This window comes from Melopsittacus undulatus, chromosome 13 (genome assembly GCF_012275295.1).
Source record: "Melopsittacus undulatus isolate bMelUnd1 chromosome 13, bMelUnd1.mat.Z, whole genome shotgun sequence".
Lineage (NCBI taxonomy): Eukaryota > Metazoa > Chordata > Aves > Psittaciformes > Psittaculidae > Melopsittacus > Melopsittacus undulatus.
Genome location: NC_047539.1, coordinates 9,058,609 through 9,072,344, shown reverse-complemented (window position 1 = coordinate 9,072,344; position 13,736 = coordinate 9,058,609). Strand labels below are relative to the sequence as shown.

The 13,736-nt window shown below is 42.9% G+C and overlaps 2 protein-coding genes across 2 annotated transcripts in view; one reads left to right on the top strand and one right to left on the bottom strand.

Annotated features, from left to right (window-relative positions):
* NCOR1 (nuclear receptor corepressor 1) overlaps window positions 1–7,452 on the bottom strand; it is a 66,671-nt gene extending 59,219 nt beyond the window's left edge. Inside the window, exon 1 of the mRNA XM_034068809.1 lies at window positions 7,409–7,452. The gene's annotated coding sequence lies outside the window, so the exon portion shown is untranslated. The remainder of the gene's footprint in view (window positions 1–7,408) is intronic.
* A 1,860-nt stretch (window positions 7,453–9,312) lies between these two features.
* PIGL (phosphatidylinositol glycan anchor biosynthesis class L) overlaps window positions 9,313–13,736 on the top strand; it is a 57,592-nt gene continuing 53,168 nt past the window's right edge. Inside the window, exons 1-2 of the mRNA XM_005142954.4 lie at window positions 9,313–9,597; window positions 13,309–13,408. Coding sequence (XP_005143011.3) covers window positions 9,342–9,597; window positions 13,309–13,408 — 356 coding nt within the window. The 5' untranslated portion in view covers window positions 9,313–9,341. The remainder of the gene's footprint in view (window positions 9,598–13,308; window positions 13,409–13,736) is intronic.

The following is a 13,736-nucleotide window of genomic DNA, read 5'->3' as shown; positions in this document are numbered from 1 at the left end:
AATCTTCAAGTCTGATTATTCGAAGTTCTGCAAAGTATTGTGGAATGGGATGGTGAGAAAATTCTACAGGATTATTACATAGGACAATCCTAAAAGATAAAGGGGTTTCTTTCAAGATGCTACCAAGAGGCTGATGCCTGAAGAAATTTAAGATAATTTTGTGCTTTAAAACAAGAACTGAAGGAAGCGTATTCCAGCTACAATATCCCAGCTTACAGGTGTGCTGTATGAAAATCTGCTGGGCATATACCCCAAAAGATGAAAGATTCTTTGCATGCTACAAGCAAAAAATGCTAATAGGTCAACACTAAAATTAAACACTATTTAAGTAATGGCTACTTAAACATGTTCCAGAATACCATGCTTCCAGCTTTTGCATCAGCCTCATAGCTCAGGACCTCTTCCACACTTTCTTTAGTCTTTTTCCACTCAGTTTTATGTTGCAGAATACTCTGAAGCTCATAGTCAAAGTACAGGGGCATATGCTATTAGAATGAATTGAAACAATTAACATATTTTCTCCAAATTGAGAACTGCTGAATTTTCCATTACAACTCCGCATATGCAAATGCCTTTTCTTCTTCTGTGGCAGACATTCAAAATATACCATAAATTCCTGAGAACTTTAATCTCACTTAGTTGCACCCCCTCTACTCACAAGGTTATTGACGTAAAAATTGCTATTTCTATCCCTTCTAGAAATACAGTTAAGAAAATAACCTCTATAAGGCCGTGTTTTACTAGCAACACTAAATAACATCCTCTCCACTAATTATTAACGTCATAAGATTTGAGCCAGAAATACAGCAATGGGGGTATATGAAAAAAAGATGCTAAGAAAAGCTGAAACACTGAATTTGACCCTTCTCACACCCTGAAATTTCCACTAACATACAATATCATCTTATTTCTGAACATCCAAAGCATTAACTCACAATTATGCTATACAGTGTCTGTCATATTCTACATGACATGGAAGCATGGTATACTTTAATTCAGGCAATTACAGACATGACAGAAGTCAAGGAGCATTACAGCCGTCAATTCAAGATGTCACATTTACTCTACACTAGCAAGACTTTCCCATCTGCATCAAGAGAGATGAAGAATTACCATAGGATTTTATACTTCGAATTTTAATAGAAAAAGATTTTCCATTACAGACTACCAGCTCCTTTGAGCACTTAAGTAACAGCTTTTGGAGCATTAAATATTAAGTAAGTTTTAGAAGAGTACTTCAAGATGATTTTTATTGCCATTCCAAAAGGTGAATTTTAGTTTCACACTCGCATATGCAATTTATAACCAAACTCCTGCCAGATCTCACGATCACATTGTTGTACTTCATCTTTAAATAACAGTTTCTTTCCTGCTAGGTAACTACAAATACAAATAGAATTTGTGCTCCACCAAAATGGGGTCGATCAAATTCAGCTGACAAGATACTCCAGAAATTCTATTTTAATCTCTCCTGTAATTTCTGAGCTTAAAGAAAAGTTGCTAATACCTGATATCAAGACCCAGGTTATACACAATTTTGCTATATTATATGGTGGATTGTAAGAGGGAAAACTAAGACTACATTAGCATCTTAGGAAGCTTCTAATCAGCTACCCAGCTGCCTCAGAAAAAAGAGGGTTGCTGAGCAGATACATTTCAAGTGAGAGTACCTATTTTCAGCATCTTCTCACCAGTTAACACATTAACACACCAGATTACACAGAATCCCTGAGTGAGGAAACCTCCTCTTCTGAGTTTTACTGAGGAATAGCACCTAGTGATGGTGAAGGAGCCTACCCAGCTCTCTTCTGCCAAGGAGGGTCACAGAAACACCAAAACTATCCAAAAGTGGTAGGAGGAAGTTCTTCACTCAGAAATGGAAATTAAGGATGTAGACATTTACTTGACTAAAAGTACCACTGAGCAATGATTTAAACAAGAGAGTGTATAACCTTTAAATGGTTTTCTGGTTTTAAAAGCTTATTATAGAAAACTAAATAGATTTATGAAGACACATTTTGGTTTTCCCTGCAACACCAGATTCTTGTTTCTGATTGTCCCAGAACAGCATGCAGTTAACATACACCGCAAAAATTCTTCATGATCCAAACACAAGAAACCAAATCTACAGAATTGAATGTTCAATACAAAGCCCAAGCACTGCACAGCCAAGGTCTCTCCTTCATAAGGGGAGACAGCTTTTTTCCCCTAAGATAACTGCAGCAGTTCCCAAGTCCCAGACATCTATCTTACCCCTTTTGAAGGATCCCATCCCTGCCACAGGGGTACTTCAATTGGTTATGAAACATTAACTGAAGCATTCAAATTCCACCCACAAATCTCTAAGGTGAAACAGAAACCAACCCAAGCACCATCCAATGCACCAGTCTGTAGCATGCAAGAGGTTCAAGAGATGCTATGCAAACTGGTGGTAAGTACTACAACAACCTTCCTCAGCAAGTCATCCTCACTCATGAGTCAGTGGCCAACAACTCACAGGTTTACTCAAATTCTCCTATTCCCTCCCATTTCATTTATGATTTAATGAATCAGAAATAACCATGATGATCTCAGACTTCTTATATATATATACATATATCTCATATACTACACATAAAATATTCTTTCCAAACAATTTTTGCTTCTCCCTCATGGACTGAAAGCACAGGCACTTTAAAAACAGCTACTGCATGTGAAATTATTCCTCCACTGTTAATCCATCTGCAGATAAAACTGCTTTTGACATCATCTAACATGCAAAAAATTATGTGGTCACAGTTTTAAGTTTCCAGTCTCTTCCTGTACTTCATTCATAATCAAAAGCATATCTATAGTGGCAGCTTTTTTAAGCACCTTTGGCGTGGGAAAGTTAATATAACTTGACTAATCCATACTGACAAACTGCAATGTATTATAAGAGAACCCACATACAGGGCTTCAGGACAAACTAAGTATCAGCCTCACCTCTCTTCTGAGTTGAGTGAGTTCAGATAGAATCAAGTCTAGATTTCAAATCCCTACAGGAAATGCTCCAGAGCCTTCTGGAAACAAAGCTTGTTGTTATTACATTTACGATTAAGTTTGAGATGTTCTACTTCACAAGGAATGCAACAAAATGTAACTCCAACTGAGATTCAAACAACAGCTTCTAGGTCACAGAAGAAGGCAAAGAATGGAAGAAATCTTAAACTACACATGGCCTAAGTAAACCTTTGTATATATGAAAAGAAAACCCCAGAACTTCAAGGTTCAAAATAGCCTAAGTCTGATATTTGAGACCACAGTGAAAAACCAGCACCTACACCAATAATGGCTATAATGGAACAGGTAAGTAACTACATTTATAAAGAAAGATTTTGGGAATAACATTCCAAGAAAGCTAATCCATGAAATTACTCTGGTTATATGGGAGAATTCCCATCTTCCAGACACCCCTTCTCTGTCAATACTGCATTGCAGATAGCATACAAGCAGGAACAAGAGTTGAAGAATATAAACCTAAGACAAAACTCTACACAGGATAACCAAGCACATACATCTTTTTTTAATTTAAATTCTTCCTCTTCCTTCCCCCCCACACCCCCCCCAAAAAAAATTAAAAAACCCAAAACAATTGACTATTAATGAGGTGAACAGCACAGCTGAACTGTAATAATATACCTATCTAGTTTGCTGAACAGCACTTGAACTTGTAATGAACTTATATAGGCTTAACTTTCTAGCACTGACAAACAGGAGAAGAATCAGTAGGTTTCCTAATTGATTGTTAGACACTTTTCTTGAAACATGAATGCATTTTAATCCATTTAGGAAAGAATCTGCTTTTCAAAGCAGTCCCAGGTTCTGCCCAGGAACCCTACCAGACCTTTCACATGGAGCATGTGGCCTGTGCCCAGCAGCCAGAGAAGGCTACTGTGGCTGTTTTCAACTGTCCACAGGACAGAATTGCCTCTGACTTCATGAAAAGAATTAGCCAAATGCACTTTCCCTGCAGCACAGCATATAGTATAAATGGATGTATGGCACAATAAGAGGTATTAAAAGAAACATTGTATTAGTTTAAGTGTATTTTATAGTTTACCACATCCTTTCTCATTTATAGGTGTTCTTTCTCTTGCCATATTTGTGAATGTATTTTCATTTTCAGTTTTACCCAAGACTCATCACCCAGCATGCACAGACTTTTAAAGTCCTGGTCAACAGTTAGTCCAGGTAATCTGTTCCCTTTAAATTTAATTTCTTTTTTTTTTTACTGAGAGTTATGAACAATGGGATTTTTCACAGATGGATGATCCATCTTTGTACCAATACAGTATCTTAATCTTGCAATATCCTTTGTAATTGTAAGCAGGTAAAGTCACTCACTTCAAAACCACACAGATCAATATCCTCCTTAAGCCTGAATTAAAAAACTGCACATCAAATCGGTCTGGGAGTGGCAACGTTACATGAGTGGTTTAAAGGTGAATCTATTTAAGGACATAGAAATCTGTCTTAGGATACTGGGAAGAAACATAGCTCCAAGGTAAGACTGAGCTTTCTGTATGCACACCAACTCACTAAACTTAAGCTCCAGTAGGCCCAGACTGCAGTTGTCATTTAACAGATGGTGGATAAACACTGAACTAGAATGGAAGAGGAAAGGAACATCACAAAACATCATTAGAATCATAGAATAGAATCAACTAGGTTAGAAAATCATTGAAAGCGAGAAAAACCAAAATGGAAGACACATTCAGCATGTTCCTTGCTATTTGTATGCTTTAGAAGTAGCAGAAAGTAAATATTTACAGACAGAAGTCCTGCACAGGTCAGAATTTTTATCTGCAACTTTTACAGTAGACAGACAAGGTAATGCATTCACTTAATAGCTTGTTATCTGAAACACTGATTCAGATTTGATTTGAGAACATAAATGACTTGAAGAGTTCAAGACTGGCATCCAGGAAACGCTTGTTTGCATTCTGAAACCACTGTCTGGTTATAAGTCTGCTCTCACGATTGTCCTGTGTTGCAGTGCACCTGCACGAGGCAGAGATCCCCTGCAGCTTAAACAACAGCTAAAATCTTAAATTTGATTTGAGTAGCTTAGCACACTAGAACTCCAAATAGTACTTTTGACCATGCAAGTAAACCTTCATTAAAACCATTTTTTAGGCAAATATAAAAGAAGAATAAAACATTTCACCAAAACTTTGGTTGAGAGCTCCAAGAGTGAAATGTCAATATTAAGAACATAATAAAAAAATACAGTTCTGTAATACAGAAGATTTTTTTCCCATTTACTTTTATGCACTTAACAGTAGTCGAAGCAGAGTCAGCTTCCCCTCCCCGTGAGCATCTCTCACTCATGCTGTAACTGAGGAATGAAATGACTTATAAGATGCTCTTAGAGAACCACAAGAACTATGGAAGGGCACTAGAGGAGGGAAATTGAAAGGAAGCTTTAGAGCCTGTTCCTACTCTTATCACAGTTTTTGAAAGTGTTTTCTAGGTTCCTTTAGAGGACAATGAAACACAGGTATGCCCAGGAAAAACAAAATGAATGGTTGCAGGAAATAAAGTATATTTAAAATAAATCAGCAGCAGTGTAGGGAAGTCAATATACTCTGGTTTTGTGCAGGTAATTTTGACCTGGAGAGTTACTTTTAATTGATTGTTACAACAATTAACAAGCTAGAGAGAAGTACCACTTGTGGAGGCAGACACTTGTAATATCCTCTTCACCCCTTAAAAAACACTCCTAGAAAGAAGGTTTCATGCTCTTTCCTATGTTTTAGTAACAAGTTTAGTTACTTTAGTAACCAATATCAAACAGTGTATTTCAAATAGCAAATTATACTGTATATAGAGCACAGTTGAACTTTTTTCCTTAGCAGCCTATACTATATCACAAAGAAAAGTGATGTCAATAAAAATTAACCATGCTTTTGCAAAAAGGGTAGCTGTAGTTGGCTTATTTCCTCACAACTTAGCAGTCCTTGGGATAAGCACAAAGGTCTTGTCATGCCCCAATATAAGACACTAGGTTTCAGCTAACCAGAAATCCACTTCAGATATTACATACTTGTTTTCCAAATGTCAAGGTTGTTTAGTTAATCAGGAATAACAAAATTCTGCAGAATATAATTCCAGTGCAAAACTGCAACAGATCTGCACAGTCCTCTGTGCAGTGAGATAACACTATGTGTCCACTTATTCAGGCATTTATGCTCTGCCTATGGTCATCTTACAGTAGTAATGGGTTTTTTCTGCAATAGCACTGGGGTTTTTTCCCCTCAAATCATACTGCCTAGGATAAAAATCCCTACCTGGGATCTAGCAGTTCATAACTACAGTGCTGTACCTAAAAATACTGCATAATACAAGAATGCTGCCACAAAAGCAAGTCTTCAGAATGAGACATCCCCTTCTCATTGTAATAAGTTGTCTTAGGTCACATCAATATTTACAGTCATAAAAAGGTAATATGCTTGTTAAGACTACATCTGTAAAACAAGAAGAAACAGGTTTTGGATAACAGATTGTTCAGATTACCTACTTATTTACTTGAGCCTGTCTGACACTAACAGCCCATACATCCATCTAGAATCTTGTCAAACTGCATTGCACTTGATACCCACAAATTTTTAAATACAGAAAAATCAGTAAGTACAAAGTTCTTTACCATCAAGTCAGAATAATTCTAGAAAAAGCCATTTCCATTGTGCCCTCCAACAGAGATGACAGAAGCTGGGGATGTTTACAGGTCCTATATGGATAATTCAGCATCTGCATCAGCAACAACTCCTCACTACTGACAACCTTAACGTGGGGCTGGATGGAGCAGGCAGCCGCGACGCACTTCCAACACTGCTCGGACAGCAAGACATCTTCATGAACTAGCGCACTCCTGGCCGAGCATCCAAGTGGCCGATTTTGAAGAACTGGCCCTTTTTTAATCATTATTATTATTTTACTTTGTTTGAACTTGCACTTCTACCTACAGGACACGGATGAATGGCCAACGCACCGATGCCCTGGGATTTCTCCAAAAACTTCCCTTCAAGGGCCATCCCTCACGGCTGCCTCAGGTCCCCTCCAAACCTTCTCGCACACAAACACCGCAAACGGAGAACAAACCCCGGGGGCACCGGGCACCCCCGCCCCAGCCCGCACCTGATCCGCCCACCTCCCCCATCCCCGGCGGCTCCCTCTCGGAACCCCCCCCGGCTCCAGCACCCTCCCCCCCCGGGGACGAGAGCGATTCTCTCCCCGGTGAGGAGGGAGGAGGAAGGGATGGCCGGGGCCCCCGCCTCTTCCCCCTCCTCCTCCTCCTCCTCCTCCTCACAGCGGAGGCGCTAGGCCCCGCTGCACCCCCGAGCCTCGCCGCCCCCCTGCGCCGCCCCTCCGGGCCCTCTGCCCTTACCGACGGCGCGGCGCTGGGGCGGCCCGGGCGGCAGGCTGTGGTGGGGCCGGACGGTCGCGGCGTCTCACCTCAACCTCAGCGCCACCGCCACCGCCATCTTGCCTCCCCTCCCCCGGCTCGGTGCGCTCCGCCCCCTCGCGCCAGGTCCTGGCAGCTACTGAACAAACGGCGGCGGCGCGGCTCGGTGGTTGCTACCGACCGTGGGAGCTCGTTCCTTCCTCCCTCCATGCTGGTGTACGCTGGTGCCCAGGCAGCACCAGGCCGCGAGAAGCCGCTGGCGGGCCGGCGATAAGAGGGCGAGCTGCTTTGCTCCTTCCAGGACCCGCTGGCCGGTGTGCCGGCGAAGGGTTCCCTCCCCTTCCCCTCAGAGGGGCTGGGGGGAGGGGGGGGCTGGAGGCGCCGCCATGAGGCGGGCGCGGGGCGCGTCGGCGCTGAGGCGAGCAGGTCCCGCCATGCCGGAGCGGGGCGCAGGGGACACTGCGGAGCCGGTGTGCGAATGAATGGAGTCAGGAGCCGGCACAGGAACCGGGACGGGACCCCGAGAGAAGCCCCGAGGGTGTCCGGCGCCGTGCGCCCTTCCCGCCCCTCGGTCTGAAGCACTTCAGCGGGGCTCCCGCGCGTCCCGGCCGCCGAGCCTGTGCCGCTGGCGACGGGTGACTCCAGACTAATGTGAGAGGTTTAAAATCGCAAATTCACTTTTATTTCCCCCCCCTCATTCGAGGGGTATGTGAACTGTTTCCTGCGTTTTCAATGCATTTCAAATCTGCATGGTGTTTTACGTGCTAATACGTAATCTCAGGTGTTTTAAAATCACAAATGCATCTCTTACCAGATTTACTATGGTGAAAAAGAAAGAGCATTAGGCAAGATTAAATTACCTCATGGGTACAGTTTCCATTAAATATGAGAAGTCATATCCCACATTTGCAGGATGTGTGCCCACACATTTATTCAGATTAATAAAGCAGGGGCTCATCCTGTGGCAAATGGGATTACTTATGAAACGTGTTGTATTAAGTATGTAGTTACTACAGCAGCCGAGATCCACTCATGTAGTGCTACGTTAAGGTGACGTGACGCATCTCCAAGGACTTCACGTTAAAGATTCGCAGTCTTTAATCCCAGCACATGCTGATGGCTGACTCTCTCCACTTGGAAGTTAAAGGTGTCCGACTAAAAGTCTGCAAAGATAAGTCAGGCATTTATCTTGTGAGCTCTCAGCTGCTCTTCAGATTCTGAACTTCTCTGCATCATTTTCACCGTTTTATTCTATAAACCCACCCAACAAGCATATGCCTTGTCTTCCATATTGGACGTTTGTCTGGAAAAGCGACGTTTCCAAGCCACAGTGTATCCGATTGCCATTTTTTTCGTGTTTATCTAACTATTTCCTGTCTCTTTTTGTTCTGCAACCTTCTCCCATGGTTGACTTCACTTCCAAGATGTAACCAAACATTTTTTTTTCACCCTTACAGCCAGGCTTAGCACACCCAGATATGCCGATAGCAGAACGTGCCTGAAGATAAGCTTGTCTTGCCCTGCTTTTGAGGCTGTGTCTCTTCCACAGCACCACAGAGCAGGATCAGAGGTACCACATGCTAAAAAGCTCAGCTTTTATCACCAGTAGCTATTATTTCTGGACGGCTGGCGCGCTGCAGGGCCCGGGCAAAGGCAGCTCTCCCCACGGGAACGGGCCCTCCTCGAGCCGCGTTACCAGGCCCGGCAAGGGAAGGGAAGGGCAGCCGGTTTTGCCCCTCCTCCGGGCAGCCCTGGAACGGTAGAGCCGGGGCACGTTTCCGCGGTAGCGGCCAAGCGGCCCCGCCCCGAGGCGGGGAGAAGAGGCGGAGTGCAGAGGGAGGGAGGCCCTTTTGTAGGCCGGAACCCTTCAGCCGCATGTCCCGTTTTTCACCGGAGCGACGCGGTGCGGCGCGCTATGGCACCGGGGCCGTGGGGCTGGGGGTCTGTGGTGGCGGTGCCGGTGCTGCTCGCGTTGCTGTTCGGTGGCGCACGCCACCTGCAGCGCCTTACGGTGGCCGGCGGGGCTAGCGCCGACCTGAGGGGAAGGGCGGGTGGCGTCCGTGCGCTGCTAGTGACGGCGCACCCTGATGACGAAGCCATGTTCTTCGCCCCTACGGTGCTCGGCTTGGGCAGGGCCGGTGCCCGCGCCGCGGTGCTGTGCTGCTCCGCAGGTGAGGGGGGAACGCGCCGGGAACGGCGGGGCACCGGCCAAGGTGGAGGCCGGGCTTCCCGCCATGACGTCATGAGAAGGCCGCCATGATGTCTTCCCAGGCTGGTCTGGAGCTGTGTGTTGGGGCAAGCGGCTGTACTGTGGGATCAGCCACTGGCTGGATGCAGGCGTGTGATGCCAGTGCTGTGCTGAACCTCACGGTCTTTTAGGTCTGTGCTGCCATTACCGCATGGCAGAAGCTGTGGCTGCCCTATTCTGGCAGTGTTCAAGGCCAGGTTGGATGGGGCTTGGAGCAAACTTGTCTAGTGGAAGGTGGCCCTGACCAAGGCAGGGGGTTGGAACTATAGGAGTTTTAAAGTCTTTTCTAACCCAAACCAGTATGTGATTCTATGATATCCATAGAATCAGGGTGAAGAAGCTGATGTGTCATCCACCTGCGGTTTGAGGTCATGGCTCCAGCTTGTGATGTGTTGTTGTAACATCCCTCACTTCCTGGAGAGCTCCCACAGATGGGCAGCTTTAATCAGAATGTTACTTTCAGCAGAGTATCAACAGTGACATCTTCCTCCACGCCTGACTCTCACACAGAGATTTCACAATTCAAGCCTAGGTACTTTCAAACTGTGCAGAAGGGTCAGGATGTCATACAAAGGTGCTGTTCAGCACAGCCTTTTGGCATCACTTATTCCATCATCTTGCAGAGGACTTAGTTTGTTGATCCAGTTTTAATATCATAGTATTTGCTGAACTCATCTGGAAATTAATAAGTTGTGTAACGCTCTCATAATGCAAAAATAGCCCTGAAGGGAGCGTGAGGTCATGCTGTCCGTCAGTCAATTAGATGCAGCACCAATGTCTTTTCAAGTGCTGCAAAAAAATGTCTTGTTTGTTCTTCAGAGCTTACAGGGAGGTTCCTTAGTCTGTGTGGGCTTAGTAAGTGAGGCATTAGCTTTTCTTCAAACCACTTTTCCCTGAATCATTGGTGGAATTTAAGCTCATTTGTTTATTTTTCCTCTCCATCATGAACATGGAAATCCAAGTATCCCTTTGTAGCAGCCTCTTACATATTTTAAGACTGTTATCTGCCTTTTCTGTCTTATTTCCCCCAGACTAAACAGCCTTATTTCTTGCAATGCTTCCTCATATATAAGGTTTTCTAAGCCTCTCATCATTCTCATTGCTGTCCTTTGGGCTCTTCCAGTTGGCTCACAGTTTTGAAGTGTTGCTGTCAAAAACTAGAAGCAGTACTCCTGCCAAGGTCTTTCTGTGGCTGAATAGAATGGGAAGATTCTTACTTGCCCAGAACAGTTTTTCACTGCATGTAGCAGTCTTATGTTCTTCTTCTGATTTACTGAAGCACCAGATTATTTTTTTTTCTGCAGAACAGGTTACAGTTATTACATTGTTCAGCTTTTTGTGCCTTAGAAACAATCTCATTTTAATTGATCTTTCATACCATCCTGCTGTACCAGAAATTCTGAGCCTGCTATGAAAAGTAAAGGTACTGTTTTGGTGCTTGTTGAGAGGACTGTCTTGGGCTTACAGACATTTATGTCTTGCTCTGATAGCAACTTACATTTGGGAAAAGGGCCCTCTGAGGTTTTGAAAGCTCCAGCTAGTTCTCTGCCAACTTTCCTGTTGTTTTCAAAGCTTTCTGTCATAACAAACCATCTAGGTGAGAAGACAGGGATTAAACTATTGTTGAAGTCCTGTGGTGTCATGGCTTTACTGTACCTTCCATTCAAGATTTAGTGCAGAGCTTTCAGTTGTCTTTGCTGAGGGACAAAGGTCTGTGGATCCCATTTGGCTGTTTCACAGCTACGGAGAGATTACTGAAGTGCAACTCTGCCGTTTTGGTGTGGGGCACTAATACACTGCTACTATTAGAGAACTTTCCAAAGACATGTGCTTCTGTTTATTTTGTTAGATTTTCTTTTACTCCTCATTCAGCACTGTGAAACTTCAAGTGTGTTTGACGTTGCCTTCTATGTACTTTCTTGCGTATCTCTGTAACAAAACTAGCAGCCCATATAGGAGAGTACATTCATTGAGCTCATAGATTTTTCCATGCCTCTAATTAGTCTTTGGGGTGATTCAAATGGTTCATCCTCTCATTGTGGGTGTGATTGATGATAAGGGCATTGATCAAAGACTGCAAATTGTAACACTGAAATAAAGTCATTACTTAAAAACCATCATACTTGCAGTTTTCAGATGTCAGTCAAAACTACTTAGAAATTAATTAGAGTTGCAGCACTGTGGAAAAAAAACCCAGTCTTTTATATACTGAATAATCTTCGATTGAAATAATTACTCATTCTAAATGTGCTTTTCTCTCTGTAGTAACTGACTACTGTGAGTGCTCCATGGATGAGGTCCAGCAGCATGAGCTGGTTTTGCTCTCAATAGCTTCCAGTTTTTTCATGTTAGCATTTGTCTATTCCTGATGTCCTGATACATTTCTCAAGCTGTGGAACAGAGATATGTTCCCTGAGATCAGTAGAAGTGAGGGATTTTGAGACCAGGGGTACTATTTGGATAAAACATCACCTGCACTCAGCTTTTACACTGCATTGCAGCAAAAGATATGTTATCTTAAATCACTACTATCATTAAAAAATCAGTCTAAAATAAGTCCTGCTGTACTTGGTAATCCATCCAGTGAAGGTGCACACACTTTAATTTGCTGAAGCTGGAACTGGCAGTCTAAGCTGCAGGCTATGGAGCTGACTTGTTCCTCAGCAAACCCACAGATAATCATTGCCATAGTCTTCTAAAACCATTCACTCATGGTCTGTAGGAAGAGGCTGGGTTTTTTTCTGGTTACTCTCCCTCTTTGAACACTTGACAAAGCTTGCTAGTGATGGATCAGATTGCAACACTGCTCGAGAGAAATGCTGGATTTGGATGACTCACACCCACAACAATAAAAAGTTATAGTGCAATTCAAGACTTGAATCATACATTAATTCTCAGCTGTATTTTGTTCATTTTATTGCTTCAAAGTTAAAATTGGATTGCAAGTAGTGCCCTGCACAGGGCAGCATTCTGGAAGGGGCCATCACAGCTCTGGCATGGACTTTGCATGGCTAATGCCAAGAAAAAATAAGGGGCTGTCAGGGCAAGGTGAGAAGAAAATAATTCAGTGAAGAAGGAGGCAATGTATAAAGATCATGAATCCTTCGCTGCTAGTTGTTGAGCTCAGTCTGTTATAACTTTTCCCAAATGCCTTATCCAAATTGTTTCCTGTGTTTTGGTTCTCTTAAGTTCTTTGCAATCTTACTGTTTTAGTTTCTTCCTGAATTTTCTCTGTGAATGATGCTGAACAATCTTTGTCCTAAACCAGATATTGTTATGATGAAATTCCTCCTTTCCTTAAGTCTTTTTCATTCTATCACTATATTCTGTTGCAGTGTCACAATGTTCTATGACAGCTACTGCTCATAAGAAGTGGTCTAGACTATTATAAGCTTTAATCACTTAAAGAACACAACATGGGTCAGGCTTCCCATCTGTTATCTCAACAATTACCCTGAGCTAAGCTGTGTGTTGCTCAGGTAAAAGTGGTGGAGTTTGTTCCCTGTAATTTATGTGTTGCTCTTTTGTTTCATGTGTGATGCTCACACTTAAAGCTTTGAGAAAGAAAAGAAGAAGAATTTCCAAGCCAATCTAAACTTAAGTTTGATGACATTGCTGTGTTTTCTACTTTCAGGAAATTACTACAAACAAGGAGAGATTCGTAAGAAAGAACTGGAACAGAGTTGTTTGCTTCTGGGGATTCCTGCTTCCAATGTAACAGTCATTGATCACAGGTAACACGTTTTAATTTACAACATAATTTCATTGCAGTTTTAAATGGGGGGGGGGGGGGTGATGTTCCCTTTAAAGTTGACTGAGAGACTAAAAAGTCTTGAGGAATCTTAAAAAATACCATATTAGATATTTTTGTGAGCTCTTAACATAAATCTAATCAATGCAGAAGACAGTTGAAGGGTATAATGATGATCATAATCCCGATATTAAGCTCTATTGACACAGCATGGAGAATAATGATAAATACACTTTTTGAGGTCTGGCACAGTGTGTTTGGGCAGCATGATCACATCCTCTAACACTTGTAGTGTTGTAGAGACAACTGTA